This window comes from Episyrphus balteatus, chromosome 1, assembly GCF_945859705.1.
Source record: "Episyrphus balteatus chromosome 1, idEpiBalt1.1, whole genome shotgun sequence".
Taxonomy (NCBI): Eukaryota; Metazoa; Arthropoda; class Insecta; order Diptera; family Syrphidae; genus Episyrphus; species Episyrphus balteatus.
Window position 1 is genome coordinate 172369639 of NC_079134.1, and position 19147 is coordinate 172388785.

General features: G+C 29.8%; 1 protein-coding gene across 3 annotated transcripts in view; it reads left to right on the top strand.

Moving 5' to 3' along the window:
* LOC129915410 (myb-like protein X) overlaps positions 1-14825 on the top strand; it is a 178187-nt gene extending 163362 nt beyond the window's left edge. For 2 of the 3 annotated variants that reach the window (XM_055995325.1, XM_055996868.1), the window contains 4 exons: positions 4349-4704; positions 6333-7954; positions 8016-8238; positions 12340-14825. In XM_055995325.1, coding sequence (XP_055851300.1) covers positions 4349-4704; positions 6333-7954; positions 8016-8238; positions 12340-12918 — 2780 coding nt within the window. In that variant the 3' untranslated portion in view covers positions 12919-14825. Of the gene's footprint in view, positions 1-4348; positions 4705-6332; positions 7955-8015; positions 8239-8298; positions 8606-12339 lie in introns of those variants that run through there. The other variant, XM_055996087.1, reaches the window with a different exon arrangement.
* The last annotated feature ends 4322 nt before the right edge of the window (positions 14826-19147 follow it).

Here is a 19147-nt window from a genome sequence, read left to right on the forward strand (position 1 = left end):
ATCCTAAGGCATCAACTGCAGACATGGTTAGTGGAGCAAATTTTTCGAATTCCAACAAACAGCCAACAGTTGATGGTGGTGCAGAAATGAAACGTTATCCCCCATCCAGGACATTATTCTTGACAGATTGGTTTCTTTCTTTAAGAGGCTTGATGGATATTTGGCTAAGAGCCAATTTTCGATCTTATGCAATGTAGAGAAGGTTTTTCAATTGTTTTTCTCTAGCATAGCCTTGGTAGTCATTTTTTGTAATGACTCATCATCCACTCAATCGATTATTTGTTATTACTTTCAAAGTAATTTTTTCCAAAGATTAGAACAAAAGAAAGTTAATAATAAGTAATTTTAATATGCCGGCCGTTATAAAAATGAAGGCGCAATAAGTATAAGAGTACTTGTGGAAATTAATAAGTACCTACTTCAGCTTATTAACCATTGCCGCCGACGACCGCCTATTAAAGATTAGCCTAGTTGCATTATTAAACAATAGTGTAGGCCTACAACATTTATGTATGACACACGTTTTGTGTCATTAATACCAATCACATCATATGTTTTGAACGTAGGTGGCTCTTAAGACAATAATTCAAGTAGGTAATGCTTATTGTCATTTTTTTGTTTTGTTTTTGTCTTTGTCGCCAACGCAACCAATGCACTAAATTTTACAAAATTGGTCTTGTTTGAATGACTAACTCACTCACTGATTGTTGAAGATGGCGATGGCTATACAAAATTCTACCCATAGATAGGTAATTCAACCTATAAACACAGAAACCACAATTTTGTGCGGAAGTGTTGAGAGACAGTTTGTGTGAATAGAACATTGGAACACTTTATTTTGATATAAGAAATAAATAATAAATGATTTGAGAGGGAAAACATTCGACCTTGTAGATTTTTTTATATTTATTTTTTAATGTTTAATTTGATGTAGAAATGACTATAAGTGGATTTTTTAATTGTTATCAATAAATTAAAATGGTTCAATAAACATTGGATTTGAAATATTTTTTTTTTTATTTTGTTAATATGATTGCACCATGCTTATTAGGATTGAGATAGGAGAGTGATGTCATTTGAATATTTTTTTATCTAATAGGTTATTTTTAAAATTTAATTTCATGAAACTTTTCGAAGAGATGTTAAAATGCAGCGGTCGAAGAAATACGAACGCGAAGAAAGTCCATCTTTAAAAATTACAAAGTTAAGACATTGTAGTTGAAAGTCCGAACCTCTTTGTTATCTCTTGCTGCGACTAGTTATGTATAACAAAAGCTTAACGACGTTGCATAGAGTTTATCACGTTTTCACAACTTTCTATGCTTATCAAACTCAATAACTTTGTTTTTCGATGGTTTCCACCTATCATCATATATCTTGACAGCGGTTCACATCAGCCACAGGTTCTTAATGGGATTTAGGTCGGGAGACTCTGGTTGCCACTCAATCACATAAACTCTATTCGTCTCGAACCATTGCCTCGCAAGCTTACTCGTATGGTTCAGGTCGTTGTCTTGCTGCAGTGGCATTTCATCATCTTCAGCATACGGTAGCGTTAATTCCTGAATCATCTAGTATATGCTAATCCATAATGCCTTTAATTCGGTTTATGGAGGCAACACAATAATTGTGTTTAATTGTTTTTGCTTTGAAATGTGGATTATATTTGGTGTTGGAGGTCTTCTTAAAAATTTACGCGATCCATTTCCACAGTTTTTCACTATCAAGACAATAAAAAATGGACAAAACCTAAGCTTTGAAATATTTACACTGCTATTATTTTGACCACAACTGTATAAGGCAAAAGCTTGAAATGTTTGTATGTAGAACAATATTTCACGGCTTTTATTCTTCAAAATTTTGTATAGAAATAAAGTGCATTTTCATCCTCGCATTGCTTTCATGAATTTGTTTACGTTTTCAAATAAAGTATGCAAACCTTCAACTCGTTTATTTTTCAACTGTTCAAACATCGCATTTATGGAAGGACTAAAACTAGAGTAAATATTTTTAAAATCGTAGAAATAAACAAGTTTCAAATTTCATTACGTTCGTGATGGAAAAAAAACTAAGAATGAATACCATCTAATTATGATATTTGTTAAACAACAAAGTAAAATGTTTTATCTCAATTCGATATGTTTAAATAAAAATTCAAAACATGTTTGGTGTTAAAATACCTACCTTGAACTTCATTCGATTCATGTTTATTCAAAATTATATTTTTTTTTACTTAAGAGTAAGTGTGACAAAACTTATGACTTCATTCAGTTTTCCATATAAATTCAAATCTGTAAATAATCAAAATCTTCATTGTATGTACATATATCAATCTAGTAATTTTTAAAATATAGACATAAAACATCTCTTATACGCTTCATTAGCATAACTAATTATTTTTAGGGAGGTTGCCCAATGAAAACGGAACTTAAATTGTTATAAGCTCAAAGCACACAAAGCTTTCCATCATAATACAAACAACACTACGCATTTGCTGATTTTCAATCAATTTTTGGTATTGTATCCGATTAAAATCCTCAATAAAAAATTAAATCGGTATACACGTGGAGTTATTGAAAGCAATTGAAACTAGCGTTTACCCAATACCCAGTCATTTGCAGCTTGCGTGTTTTGATAAATAGATTTGTGGCTGTATATGTCTATCGATATCCAGATTGCATCTATGGAATGATACAATGGGCCTAAATTGCTTTAAAAATAGTTTGTATTTTAAATTTCCCTTTGCAATCTTGTAAAAAAAATGATTTTGTCCTATAGACCAAATTTTTTGATGATTTCTATGCTTTTTTGTCCTATATACATTTTTGTATGCAGTAGACCAATTTTATACTGGCAAAATCCAAAATTTATGCTTAAATTGTCCTATATTCAATGAAGTTCTATTTTTCACACAAAATAATTGTGCGTAAGTCAATTATTTATTTATTTAAGAGTCAATTTTAATAGCCAGATAAACCCAAGTCAGGGATAATTCCAACGAATAAAAGTTTATTTTATATTGACATTTATTCTACTGATAGTCTAACTGACGACGATTGAAAAATCAAAGTTTAGTGATACAAAAATATTCAAACCTGGTCATTTCACACAAAGCCTGCCCACAGCACAATAGGAAGGCATTTGCGAAATGTAAAATACTACAGTCCAGGATCTTTAATTAAATTAAAGAAATTAAATGCAGCCAAGCAAAAGAAATGATCTACAGCTCCAGTAATCTTACACAATACAAACGTTAAATACAAGACTGATTATGGAGGGTATGCTGACTGAAAAATTGACTAAAAGGCAATATTAGACAATATAAATATAAGAATTGCGTTTTTGAAGTTTGAAAACTTATTGACTAATAGGACAGATAAGAACTCACGTGACGAATTGGGTAGTACGTTAATAACTCTGAAGATTAATTTTGTGAACTGGTTATCCAAAGTAAATGCACCGTTATCTTTCAATGCAAAATAACACTTGTTCTCGAAATTTAAGAAGTATTTTCCATTGTCTTTAAGAGACCCAAAAAAACACTCATGGATTTTACCCTAGGAGATGAATCACTTTTGTTATCAGATTTTCTAAATACATATGTTTAAAAAAAAAAACAATATTAATGTATAATGATATAATGTACCAGTTTAAGAGTTATTCACAAAATTGTAACTATGTATGCATTTCTAAAAACTCGATAACAAACGGAAACTTTATCCACTGCAGACTTGAGTTAGAATGTAAATAACTAACAAATGCGTTTATGGAAACCTGTTAATTAAGACAATTGCTATGCCATATCTAAATAAGAAAATGTGCATCAAATCAATTTCAAATAAATTAGTTCCATTTAATATTGTTCCTTTCCCATCACTCCGAGTTATAAAAAAACTCCAGTTCCTTTTTAATCAAAGAGCAGTACATAAGCAATTTTAACACCTTTCGTCTATGACTCGACTCTTAACTCAAACATTCCGACTAGCAATTTATCTGATTCTATATCTATAAGATAAGGCATGTTGATTGCTATAATAAATTTGCATAATAATTTATAGACTCCTCCATATTGTCTCTCTCATACGAATAAACACACATCAATACCGACTCTAGTCAATTTATTGATAAATCGCTTTAGAATTTCTATTGTGGTCTCTCTGTGTGTTGTAACAAGTAAACTAATTAAAAAAAAACAGCATGATGATTCACTGTCTGTTTTTGTTGATATTTTCCCATAACCCCTCCTTACTCTCTTAACATCAACTCTATCAACTCTCTCCGAATATAAACATCCAATTGATGAATGATAATATTAATGTATTTATTTTTTTTTTTCTTGTTTTTACAGAGCCTAGCGCATTGCCGGTCTCTGGACAAGAACCCTCAGCTGTTCAACCAACACACGAGAGTTGCGATGAATCTGAAGATGATGAATGGAAATACACAAAGGAGGGTCAAGGTGAAAAGCAGTTAGGTTTGCAAGGTGATACTGTTGTTGAAGAAGAATTACCGCAAGAATTGCAAGACGCTGGTGTAACATTCTCAATTAATGAACGTAAAGCATCAGGAAATATTTTACAACAACAAATCTCAATAAATACATCAAATCTGATCGAGTCGATTAATGATACATTTGAAGGTTTAACACAGAATATTACAGAATTGGCTGATCAAGCTGCTGCTGCAGCTGTTACAGATAATAAGGTAAGAAATGAAGGGGAAATTCTGCTAAAGGGTAATTCCATTGTAACGGGTGTGACACAGTTACTGAATTTTTTGAAGTTACTATTCACTTAATAAAGTATTTAAATTACATTCTGTTAACCTGTCTTTCAACGTCTCAAACTCTTAAGATGAGAAGTAACGGGTGTGACGTTAAAAAATCAAAACAGTCTAATTCGGTGACTCTTGAAAGCCATAATTAAAACTCGTTTCTGATATGAAAGGAGATTTAATTAAGTTGCCAATAAGCAAGGAACGGATTTTCCTAACTTTGCCATTTTTTATTGTGTTATCGTATGAAAGTACTGACTTTATACAAACACGATTCATGTATCCTGATTTCAAATAAATGCTTTTATTTTTGCCTTTTTACCCGTTACTGCCTTTGTTTTGCCTTTTTTACTCATAAGTGCCTTTTTTGTATTTTTGTCAATTTTATTGTCTTTTTTTTTTTGTCTATTTATGCCTTTTTTTTTTTTGCTTTTTTTCAATTTTGTTTGTTTTAGCGTGTTTTTTAAGTAAGTTGTTTTTTTTTAAATCGCAAAAAAATCTTGAACATAAATTTCCACAAACAGCATAAAATTTCGTTCACTTCATATGAGATTTTTTCGTATAAAAATATTGCCGTAACATAATCTTAAGAAAACAAGAAAATAGAGAAGGTACTATTCTTTTCTAAATAAAATTTCTTATTTTTTTTTTCTCATTTTTTCCATACATTTAACTAAATTTTGTGTTTTTGTTCGACCTTTAAACCCTTATTTTGGAAGGCTTGCAAAATCAGGCAAAAATAATTGAACTAAAAAATTCTATAATTACTGGCAAATTCTCGGAAATATTGAAGTGAATAACGTCAATAGTTTCAAATCGGGTCCACTCGCTTTTTTGAATTTTTTAGGGTCACAAAAATCCTTTCCCTGCCAATTAGCATATAAATCAAGGGAATTAATAAAAACAATGTGGTTTTATAACAATTCAAAAATGTAACGGGTGTGACATATTTTTGTAACGGGGTTGATACTGTAAAAAATGTATTTTAAAAATATATAAACATTAAAAATAAAAATCAATAAATTCAAGTATTCAAATATTTAAGCACTATTTACACAATAAATAAGTTTTTAAGGAATCTCAGTATTTATCAGAATAATTGACTCGAGATGTTTTTGAGCAAATTATTTCAATTTTTGATAAAAATGCGCATCCACCGTCAATAGAGTTTATTCTAGGCTTTTTAAAATAATGCCAGCCTTGGAAACTTAAATAATGCCGGCCTTGGAAACTTTTAGAATGTTAGTGTTTCTCATTTTTTACTACACAAATTTCTCAATTTTTTAAATTTAGGATTGAGGAATATAAAAATAATTAAACTTATGTGAAACCATTAAAATAAAATGCAAAAGAACTTAAATCACATCATTAAATTTCATGTTCACTTTGTGGTCAACTTGCGTGGAATTATCCCGAACAGTTCTAGCTTTTGAAACTGAATTTCCAGTTGGAACTCAGAAGCTCAGTTCAAAAATATCTTACAAATAGTATTGTCTCTTCTGTCAGTTATTTATTTATTTTTTGTTTTTCTTTTCTCTTTATGAACTTTTTGTTTACAGGAAGAAACACTCGAACAAGGTATACAAAATCTGAATCTATCGCAAAGCTCCACCCGCGAAAAGCTAGATAACATCGAAGACGACGAAGAATTATCAGCCAGCGAAATGAACTCTCGACTCAATCCCGAAGCAAAGGAATTCGTTCCAACATTCTCACCACCCGCATCATCAGCAACAGAAAATGGCTTTGGTAGTGGCAATAATCCAGCAACAGCAATTCCTCATCACTTCAAAGACGAACTTATTTCTCAGTCACCACGCAAGGGTCGTGAATCGAATATGGAAGACATTAAAATCCCAGCTGAAAATGAATTTGAAGAAGAAATCGCTCACAAACCTCATGAACTTACCGGTGACGAAGCTATAACTGAACCAACCGAAAATGGTGGCACTGAATTATTCCAAGAAATGAACTGGAAAGAAGCAATGCATGGCTCAGAGAAGGAAGAAGGTCCACTAGTTGATAGTCCTGTAACAGAAGAAAGTCTTGAAGTTGTTGACAATCAAATGCAATATGCTTCAGCTGCTCCACCAAATGTCTGTGAATTATCTGCTCCTGTTGATTTAGACAATGCTGGCATGAAAGAATCGATTTACATTGAGAATAACACATCGAATGATGATTTGAATTCTGTGCAAATTCTACCAGTTGATGATATTGAAATTGAACAAGATGCCCCTGAAATGAAAGATAATGATGTCATTAGCAAGGAAGAAGTTCAAGAGATTCTTACATTGGCCAGTGATGAGAAGATTGAGACTAGAATTGAAGAAGAAATTGAACAAAAGATGGAAAATCTATTGTTAAGTCATGATAAGGAATTCACAAAGGATATCAACCAAATGGAGGCTGACCAGATTCCAATTAATGGTGTTGAAATGCCTTCTGAGGAACCTGCCGCCATTCAAATGGAAGAACAAATAATTGCAGTTTCAGAACCTATTGTTGAACAAAAACCACAAGAACCATCTGCACCACTAACAGCAGCAGAGGAATCAGCTCCATCACCAGTTCCAGTAGCCGAAGAAGCCCTTGAAGGACTTGGTTTGGGTGCAGCTGCTGCAGTTGTTGCTGCAACTGCTGTTGCTACTGTTGCAGCCACCACCGCCGCCACAACTAAATCGGCAGTTAAAAAAGTCGAAGACGAAAAGAACCAAAAGAATTTGAAAAAGACTTCATCAGCCACAAAATCAAAAGTTCCTGATACAAAGAAGCCAGCTGTTGGTTCAGCAGCTGCCAAGACTTCAACAGTATCGTCAGTTAGTGCTGCTGCTAAGCGTACATTGGCTGATAAGCCAAAACCAACTGCTGCAGCTTCGTCCTTAGCCGCTAAGAAGACAGTTAGTAGCACAGTTTCGGCTGCTGCTCCTCGTCCACGTGCAGCAGCACCAACTGCTTCGGCCGGTGTCAAGTCAGCAATAGAAAAGAAAACAACCACATCTACTACAAGCACAGTTAAGTCACGAATTGATGCCAAGGCACCAACAACTTTGGCGACACGTAAGCCGCTATCTAGCAGTGCTACTAAGACTACAACGAGCAGCAAGCCAGGTGATGAAACAAAATCAAGTTCTTCAACAGTCAAGTCATCCACTATTGGAAAGTCTACTTTAGGATCTAAGTAAGTTATTTGAATCCTTCTTAAATCTAGAGACTAACTGAATGATTTTGTTTTTTTTTAGACCATCAGTTGGATCTACAAGGACTTCTGCAACAAATTCGATAACAAAACCACGACCAGCTACAGCTTCTTCAGCGGCAACCACAAATGGTATTGCCACCAAGACAGCTTCAGCTGCGAAACCAACAACTTTGGCGCCCAAGAGTGCTGGTGCTGCTAAACCATCAACTACATCGCCGCGTGGCACATTGACTTCAACACTCCGCAAGACTGAAGCAGTTAAGGTAAATTAAATTTTGAAAAATATCTAACTTTTTTCCAATTCAATTTCTACCCCAAAAAAGAGAAAGAATCTATTCCTTAATGAATGTTGTGAAGATAAAAATTGTCAATTTGATCAATTTCTATTTAAATAATCAAGAAATAAATTTGAAAGGAAATTGAAATCAAGAAAGAGTTCGTGGTCGTGTTACATACATCACGGACAAGACAAGACAATGTGATATATTCTTTTTAGGACGACTCTTTTATGAATCAAGAAAATTTAATTGAATTTAATGAAAATATTCTATAAAACTTTGAACTCTTTAAAAAATGTATAAGGTTTATTATGACGTAAAGGTTTTATTACACTTTCTTAACAAGAAAGGATTTTTTTGTTTTTCATTTTATTGTTCTGATTTAGATAAATAGATGATATAAATTTTCTATTTCCAATCAATTATTAGATTTTGGTTATACCAAAGGGTGATGAGTTTAAAATTGTCGAAATAACAAATACATTTGAAAAGCGTAAAATAATTGAACCTGAGCGTTTGTTCCGAGCACCTCCAAAAGTATCAACAACAAAAAAACATTTGAAAATTGGTACACATATCTCCAAAGGTATGAGTAATAAACAAGCAAATAAATAACTAACAATGAACCAACAACAAAAATTAAAGAACACCCAGCAACTGGCACTTTATTGCAAATTATAATTTTCGATCGCACGAAGGAAAAAAAAATACACTCATGTGGTCACGGTTACTAAAGAAAAAAATAAGAATAACAATAAAGACTCAAATTTATTTGGGAATGCAAATAAAGATGAGTTTGGATGTGGATATATTGAGATCATCAATTTATTCACTTGTATTTACTTTTTTATTTTTCTGCTTCTTTGGTTTTATTCAAAGTTTAAAAATGAAGAACCACATCACTAAATAACCCTATCTGAGTGTTTCGAGGTGCATCTATCTTATAGGTGATAAAAAAATATTGTGTGCAAAGCAAAGTCATTTTGAGGGCCGCAAGCTTTAAAGAAGCCGCCTAAATTGTTCAACGAAAATTAAACAAAATGCTAGGTTTGAAATCAAATTAAATAAAATCAGAACAAACATGAAATATGACGTAAATTGTCTCGTTTAGATTAGAGTATCGCTGAACATAGGCAGTTGTTTTTTTTTTTGAAATAGTGTCATACAAATGAAATGTTTTGATGCGACGACAACAAATCAGAAGTATGACAATCAAGTGTTGAGGTAATTTTATGAAGATGTACTACATAATTGTATTTGTAATAAATAGATTGATTAGAGGTAAACCAATTCGAGTTTTTTTAGTTCATCGTTTCTGATAAAATATATCAGGGAACAAAATTTATTTTCGGAAAATTCAAAAATTTTTAAAGCTTCCAGGGCCCCTGTTCTGTATTTTTATCACTGGCGATATATAAACTCCTGCTCAAAATTAACGCACACATTTTTCGTCTGAAGTTATACCCCTGCATCTTATTTTAAAAGGCTTTAAAATTCTTTGGTGCATTTTTTTGTGTTTTGTTATTGTTTAGCAAGTCGAAAAAATGCTAAACTGCAACAGTATTATCAACCAAAAAAAAGATAAACCAAATTTAACAATTCAAGGTCTGAAAACTGATTATAAAATAATTTTTATTTTTAAGAAGAAAAATTTAAAAAAAAAATGGAAGCGGGTGACGGTTCTTTCCCATAATTGTATGCAATACTTGGTATAGTCTCCTCTAGCGTATATAACAACCTGGAGTCGTTTGTCCATTCCACTAATTAACTTTTGAAGGTTTTGTTTTAAAACTTCTTTCACTGAAGTTTTCAGTTGATCAAGACTGCTTGGAGGTGGATTTCGGTCGCGAATGCATCTTTTCAATATTTCCTACACATGTTCTATTGAATTCAAATCCAGATTTCTGTGTGGTTAATCCGAAGCTGGAATATTAAAATCTTGAAGATATTCTCAAACTACTCTAGCATGCATTATCGTGCATCAGACTAAACTGTGGACCAAATCTAGGGGTGATTGGAACCAGATGCTGTTCGAGTCCATCAGTCAAGTATTTTTGGGTACTTAACTTAGGTCTAGAAAAGCTCGCTAACTCCGTAGGTGTTGTAAAGCAGATTTAACTCCATGAAATTGTATGACTCTTCTTTAAAAGGCTCGCGGGTTAACAGACAGACTTCAGCAAATCTCTCCCCAAATCTTCCCGACAAACATATTATTCCATACCTTTAATTTAAGATCACTATTGTCTCATTTAAGAAAATAACCATGATACTGTGGCATAAAGTAATAGCAGGACTTTACTTTAAAATAAATAGGATGTGCGTTAAATTTGAGCAGAAGTGTACATATGTACGATTTTCTACGTCTATAAAATCCATTTTCTTCCATAAATAAAGCAAAATTTCTTTCAAATTCAGAACTGTGAACTGAGAAATTAATGTCGTTTTCTATTGACGAGATTCAAAATGAGATTTGTGAATCTGACAGCTGAAAGGGGGTGTGAAGAGGGGAAATAGTGGAAAAATCTCAGATTTCATGATCTATTTGCGTCTTGAGATTCAAAAAATTACAAAAAAAATGAATCTGAGATTCAAGAATCTGAATCTGGATTTTTATAAAGATTCACGCATACAAACACACGCACTCCTCTGTTTGACATTTGTCTGAACATTTGTTGTTGTTTTATTTTTTTTATACGCACAGATTTCGTACACAATTACAAAACTAGATTTCATATTATATTTGCAGTGGAAAATCTGAGATTTTTACACAAAAATCTCAAAAGTCAATAGAAAACGACATAAGATTTTGAACGAGATAAAATGGATTTTAAAGTCATTGATAAAAGTTACAGAATAGGGGCCCAGGAAACGGAATTCGTAAATGTTTTTGTAGAAAGTCTGTAGTGCGTGTGAAAAATTGTTTTTTTTTACAGATTTATAGCGTTTTCGTTTGGTAATTCTTAGAACAGTCCGGGACTGTCCGATCCGGAATGCCAAACGATCAAACTTGGATACTTCTTTTTGATTCTGAAGTTTGGGTTTCTTTGTATTTGTGAATCATCAAATAATGCGAACGTCTGGTCGTCTGATGAAAGTTTTGTTTTCTCTTCTTTTCAGAATCAGAACTGTAATTGAGTGCCAAACGAACAGTTTCAGAATCGTTCGGAAGAATTCCGGAGAGTCCCGGACGACCAAACGAAAACGCTATTAGTTAAAAAAATAAATTGATTTTTTTACCAAACGAAAATATCCTAACACCACTATGCATCATTATTGGCATCCATCTGTTTGACAAGTTTTTGTTTGATAATAACTTGTTTCAGTTCTAAGAAAGAATTAAAATAGTTTTGAATTCAAATGGAAGTAATTTTAAGTGGATTCATCCACCTCATCTTCGGATCAACGGTCGAATCAATATTTGACAACTGCGATCGCTGCCTGGTTAACAGACACAAATACACACGAATATTATAGCAAATAAAAATCAATATGAAAACGTATTCGTTTCGTACCGAAAAAAAGCCCATAAGATCCCGCCATATGTCGACTTTCCTCATCGAGTGCAAGCTAAAAGTTTAAAGTTTGCTTATAATGTTGAGATAAACAAAACGTGATACGATTGCTGCTTCATATGCCGGCTGGGGTCACATTTGCCATGTATTAAGGAAAAAGTAGAAGTATGGCGGGACTTTGTACTATTTATTTACAAAAAATTAAATTGAGTTGCCGGACATCTCGACAAACTAAGAGCAAATTTCGAAATTTATTATGCATTTTTCTTGTTTTTGCGTTTTGTTGCGCAGTTATATCAGTTTTAAATTCACAAAAAGGTGTTCAAAAGAAAATGATGTTTGGTCTGTGATCAATACAAACTATGCCGTCTCCTTGTACCTTAAGATTTTTTAATCAAAACCTTTGAGAGTTACATAAAATCACTTTGTTTGGAGTTAAAATTTAATTTTTACACCTCAACATTTACAAAGACACATACACCTACACAAACAAATATACACTTACCTACATAAATTTTTTAATTTTTATTAATTGGTACAATAACATTTTCTTCAACATTTCCTCATCACACAGAGTCCAACTAAGACCACATCATCAACGATCACATCACGTGTCAGCACTAATGGTGTCACCAAATCGACCACAACAACCCGAACAACGACCACAAAGACTACACCATCATCAACAGTTCCAACCACAACCCGAACTACAACTTCACGTCTCTCTGTAACCGGGACAACAACTGGATCAACCACACCAACATCCAAAACAACAACTAACAATATTTTAGCTTCAAGAAAATCAACACCATTAAAGAAGACAACCACCAATAGTTCGACAACTCCGACAGCTCGCAAAAGCATTGGTTCCAAATTGAATTCCTCGGCTACCAAACCAACAACCAAAGACTCTAGTACTCCTAGACCTGTTACGATTCCAGCTCAACATCAACAACAAAATTCCATTCAAAAAAATGCTGCTGCTGAAGAATCAAAGAATGCTGCTGCAGCTGCAGCTATTGCTGCAGTTATTGAAGAGCCTAAATTAAATGGTAATGCATCACCGGATGATGTATTATTACCATCTATTACAGAAGCAGCTCAGGTAGCGGCTCCTATTTCACATCCTCTTATCGAAATGGAAACAGTTTAAATTTGATAAAAAAAAAAATTAATGAATGTTTGGGAGAGAGAAAAATTTTATCCAAGGTGGAATATAAATTTAAAAGAAATTTTCATACCAATTACATACACAACCAACAACAACAAAAGCAGTCCTTTATTTTATATTATTAACTGTTAATTTATTAATTTAAAAAAAAAGCTCTGAATTTGTGTGTGTAAATGAATGTGCGTGACACACAAACACACACTTTTTTTTGTCTTTTTTAATATACATAAAACATTTATAATTATAAATTATCCCATTAAGATGAAAATCTCAAAAACATCAAAATTAAGCTTGTTTCCAGAGTCAAGAAACTAGCTTACATCTATTTATAAATTAAAAAAAAAGAAGAAAATATTGAAGTTGTAGCGGTAGTCTCTTAAAAAAAAAAAACGAATGTAGTCCTTCCAAAAAAAAACAAAAAAATAAATAAGCACGAAAGGATACCTACACACACATACATATACAAAATATATATATATTTACGAATTTAAATCATCAAATGAGAAAACAAAACAAAAAAAGAGAAATCAAATGAATGAACTTAAATATCCTTCTTACACCTTTCGTCTTAAGAGAAAAGGATAACAAAAGAGAGGAAGCAATTTTAATTAATTATTATTTTTTTTTATTATTATTATTTCTATTTTATATCACTAACAACACAAAAATGTATTAAAAAAAAAAACATAAAAAACAGAATAACTTACTTCATTTTTACTTCTATCATTAATATAGTTTTTACAATTCATTTATATATTTTTTTCTTTTGTCCGCTGTTGTGTCGTTATATTATTATTTTTTTTTTTTTTTAGATTTTTATTTCATTTATTTTTCGTATTCAAAAAAAAAAAAATAAAGTTTTGTGTTATTTATTAAAAATTAATTATTATTAAAGGAAAACAAAAAAAGGATATCATATTATGTGTTTTTTCTTAGCATGTGAAGAAGGAATGGGTTATGGACTACACCAATGTCCATTTTTACATTACATAATAAAAAAAAAACTTATATCTTAAATAAAAAATTATAAAAATAAAAAATAAAAGTTATGAACAAAAAAATAAAATAAATCTACTATATTATATCAATGTATTTGTAATTTACAAATCTCTATCCCAGTGCATGCTTTTTTGACTTAGTTTACAGGAAAATATAAAACAAAACAAAAAAATCAAAATACATCCTGAGAATTAAAAATTTAAAAAAAAAATACAAAGTTTATTAACAAAAGAAAAAAAAACAATTAAAAAAAAATGCTAATATTTTGTTCCTTTTTTTATAAACCATAGTATTTAATTTTAATAAGAATAAAAAATCAATTTCTTTTTTTTTTTTGTGTAAGACTCGTTTTTTTTTTCTGACTTGTTAATTAATTAATTTTTATTTGTATTTCTTGTTTATGTTTATCATCAAAAAATAAAATATCTAATAAATAAAATAAAACAACAAATTGAAAATTATATTCTTTGTCTTGATTGATTGGATTTTTCTCTTGGTATTTTTTACCTACATTTTTAAAAGCCAGTTTCTTTGTGCCTCTATATTTTAAAATTTATTACAAAAACAAAATTTATAAAATTCCCATGTGTACTTCTTTCCAAAACAAAAAATATATAAAAAAAAAAATATGTAAAGTTTAAAAATCTATTCAACCTTATTATTATTATTCTTAAGTAAAACGAAAAAACAAAATGCCTTTCCCCCCCTAGTGTATTTAATAAGTTTGTTTCCATTGCAGAGAGAAAAAAATCTTCTTTTTTATTAAGTGAAGTTAAGGATAATATTGTATTGTGTGCTTATGAACAAAATTCTTTTTGCGGTTATTTGATTATATAATTTCTTTCTTAAAATTAAAAAAATATATATAAAACTATATACATTTTAAAATGTTAAATAATATGAAAACTTAAAAAAAAAAAAACAAACTTAAAAAAATGTGAATAAAAACAAAAAAAAGAATGGAATCAAATAATTCTTCCTTGCATTAAAAAAATATATTTAAATTTAGTTTGTTTAATTACCAAAAAAAGTAAAAACTAATGGTAAAAGTATGCAATAATTCTGTTAATTACAAAAAAAAATAAAAAACATTAGCAAGACTTACCGAACTCACGGCATTTTAAAAATGTGAGTTGTGACAGTAAAGTTGAAAAGATTAAATAATTTTTATTTAATCTTAATTGAGAAAAAAATATTATTTTGTCAAAATCAAAACAAACAAAAATTGAGAAAAAAAAATTATAACACAATTCATTGCAATTAGAAATTGAAAAAAATAAAGAAGAAAAAGAGTTAAAAAAAACAAGCTCTTCTTAACAGCAAACAAAAAAAATTAGAGCTTCTTTGCACACATCAAAAATTAATAAACAAGAAAATAAAAAAAAAAAAAACACTTACAACACACATCTTCTATCGTATATATGATAAACTATATTATATAATATACCTTGAAATACAATTATTATTTAATAATAATACAAACAAAAAAAAGAAAACGTTTAATAAAAAAAATTATTATTATAATATGAAATAAATTTTTATATTTAAAAAAAAAAGTAAAAAAAAAACAAGTTAAAATTTCGTTTGTTTTATTTTTGTTTAAATTCGGTTGTTTTTAGTTACATTTCTTTGTTCCTTTAAAAGTTACACGAACTAAATTTTTTAATTGTTTTATGGGAGTAAAGAATTTAAATTTTTTGTTTAACTTCTGTTAGAAATAAAACTTCACTTGAATTGTGGGATATTGCTTAAAGTAAATATGTTTCAACTTTTCCATAACTGTGAAGGTAAATGTAGTATATTTCATTGAAATAGAAAGAGTTGGTATTTTGTTCATACAGAAATTAAAGTGAAAAAAGAGCTGTAAATTGTTTTCTATTCTCTTTTTGGTCGATATTGGCACCAGGGGAAAATTCAAATGTAATTTTTCGGGTGGAGTGGAAAATCACTCACATAACATGAATTCCAACGAGAATTTGCATTTCACTTTTTCATTATTTTGAATTCTGGCCCAAAAGTTTATTATGTTCTTTGCCACCGGGTACAAAAGGGTTAAGTCATTAATGATAGTTTTCCAGAAAATGCGATTGAAGTTTGAGTAATGTAGGTATGAAAATCGGTGAGTTTTTGAGCATTGATCTGTTAATTTTTATAGGAAAAAGTGGCTCTAAATTCATGTTTTTGATACCACATGAAAGAGAATAAAGACCTTAATCTTATTTGATAAAAAAACACCAGTTTGTACCAGGCGACTAAGAGTCTTCATTTGAGAAGAATAAGAAAACAATTTAGTGAAAAGTTGGTAGCGAACAAAAACATTTCGGGTGAAATGCAAAAAATATAAAAGACTAGACTTTGCAAAAGGTGAGTATAAAGTTTCAATTTAAAATACATTTTAAGTAGGTTTAAAAAATCAAATGAAATTAAAACGATCGTGTTATTTTATAAAATTCTCTCCAAAACTTAAAATTTTGGAGAAATTTTTATTTGGGGGCTAATGGCGGCTTACGTAAGAAAAAAAATTCCTGGGAGTTTCAGACAGTAAACAAAATTATAATGAGAAAAGATACCCTCAGATTTTGATTAATAAATAAATATCCAGAGTAATTAAAACGACGTTTCATAGTTTTAAAGCCACCTGAATAAGTATGATTGAAAAAGCTAGTCCTTTTTTTTTTAAATAAAATTCCCATGGGAAAATATAAAAACTCATGGGATTTTTATTCCCTTTTTATTTGTTCCTAGCTTACGAAAAATTCAACGGAGCTTTCAGAAATTATTCGATAAGAAGCCCTTCCCCCAAATACATTTCTCTTGGAGTTTTTATTCAAAATAGGGCTAGGGCCCTAGGGCACGTAACTTGAATAATCGTGTGTGGTCGACGTAATCGAGTATAGGCAGCATCTATAATTTGGTTCAATCGAAGCCTTTCAATGGAAAATTGATTGACCCAAAATAAGTGCTGCCACTGCTCGATTGTATCGGGTTAACTCGATGTTACGTGCTGGCACTCCTGATTATTGGGAACTCTCTTTTTGAATAAATTTGTACACTTTTCGTTTAGAAAAGCTGCCTTCCATTGGGTTTATTTGAAGTGATTTTCTTGAAAGCAGCCAAATTATAATTAATCGAGCCTAAAATAAGGACACTGAAGAACTGAAGGCGTGTAGGTAGGGTATTTATCTACGTAAAAATTGATTACCCTAAAAGCAGATTGTAGGTGCTAAATATTTTGTAAGTAATCAGCTATTGAAGTTCTTCGTTCTTATACAAACCTCCAACTCTTAAAGTATCTAGGTGCGATAAAAAAGGTGTACCTACGTTTTTGACCCATAAACTACTTACATACAGAACCTTCTATCCTGAAAAAAAAAAAGAAAATTTCATAAAGTTAGTTTCAATTCAACGAGGAGTTTTTTTATTTATATTTTATTTTATAAATAATTAACTTAACTTAAATTTAATCATATTTTTCTTTTATTTTCTTGATTTTAAATTTGTTTAACTATAAAATGCTTCAAATAGTCATTATTCATGAGCTTAATTAAATGTGAGTCAAATTATTTATAATTGTTTGTTTAAATAAAAATATTAAATATTCTACAGCCTTTAATTATAAAAATATGTATATTTACAAATCAATTGCTTTGCAAAGTGCTATTTTAATTTATGCTATATCTTATTTTTTTGTTTGAATATTTAGCCATATTTTTTTCCAAATATTCATATTTAATTTATTTTTTAAATAAAATGTTGGTGTAGGTTATTTAAACAAAAAAATTAAATTAAATGATATTTATATAATAAGTATATTTATATTTTTATTAAAACAAAAAAACAATACGACAAAAAAAAAACAAAACACAAAATCAATGTGAAAATATTTATTTAAATATAATATATTAATTAAAATTATACATTCATTATGAAAAAAATAAAATATAAATGAAAAGAAAATAACAAAAAACATCAAAGTAGGAATATTTTATTAAAATTATTAAAACAAAACAAGACAAAAAAAAAACTAGACTATTATATTGTAGCGTTAAACAAGTAATCAAAGATAAAACAACAAAATTCTTGGAAAATGCAAAATAAAAATAAAAAAAAGGATATGAGACCAAACACAAACAAAAAAAAAAATAATGAAATTTAAAATATGTCAAAGGTGTTTAAAAATTATATACGTGAAGTATACACGCTGAAAAAGCTGAATCTATTAAAATATCAAACTTACAGGATTTGTTTTTAATTTTAAATTAAAAGCTAAAATGGCTTAAATAACTCACTTTATTAATACAAAAAAAAATTAAAAATATCTAAAATAACATAAAATAAAACTAAATGTCGAAATCAAGTTTTTACTGGTTAAAAAAAATCATAAAAAATGAAATATATTATTTTCCTAAGTAAAACTTTATCATCTTTGATTTCAATTGTGAGTAGACTCATAGAAAATATTATAAAATTTGATTACAAAAGTTTGAGAAAAAATAAAAAAAGAAACAATTTTAATGAGTATACAGGTAATTCTAAGAAGATAAATGCCATTGAAAATTAAAAAAAGAAAAAAACAAAATATCATATACCGACTTTGTAAGCATTTAATATTAAAAAAAAAAGTTATTAAAAATATTTCGAGATCAAGGGAAAAAACATACACACTAAGCAAAAATATAAAAAACAAAAAATGAAACCTTAAAGTACTTTATTTAGTTTAACGAATTATTTATCAATGTGGGAATTGTTTATTTTCTACTGTTTTTTATACCATACCGCATGGAATACATCAAAATAAAGATTAAAATGGATATTCATATAATGATTATATATTATTGACAAAATAAAAATGAAATAGTAATAAAAATGTCTTAATTTTGTGGTTTAGAATTAAATTATTCAACAAAAAGGTAAGTTTTTTTAATTAAGAGAGGGTAAAAGTAAAGGGTAGCTCTGGTTTTTCATAACTTTAGTTTATCATATCTTTGACGCGCATTACATTAAAGCTCTGTCGCTCATAACTCTGGTTTTCATAACTTTGTCATTTTCCCGTTTTTTCTGTCCCCTTTAGCCTAGCTGTAATAAAAAAAATACCTACAAATTCATTTCGAATGAATAGCAGAATAGTGATAGATAAGAAAAATTCCACCCCGATGAATAGCAGAATATGAGTGAAAATAATTAAGACCCCAATTTATTGACACTCCATGAA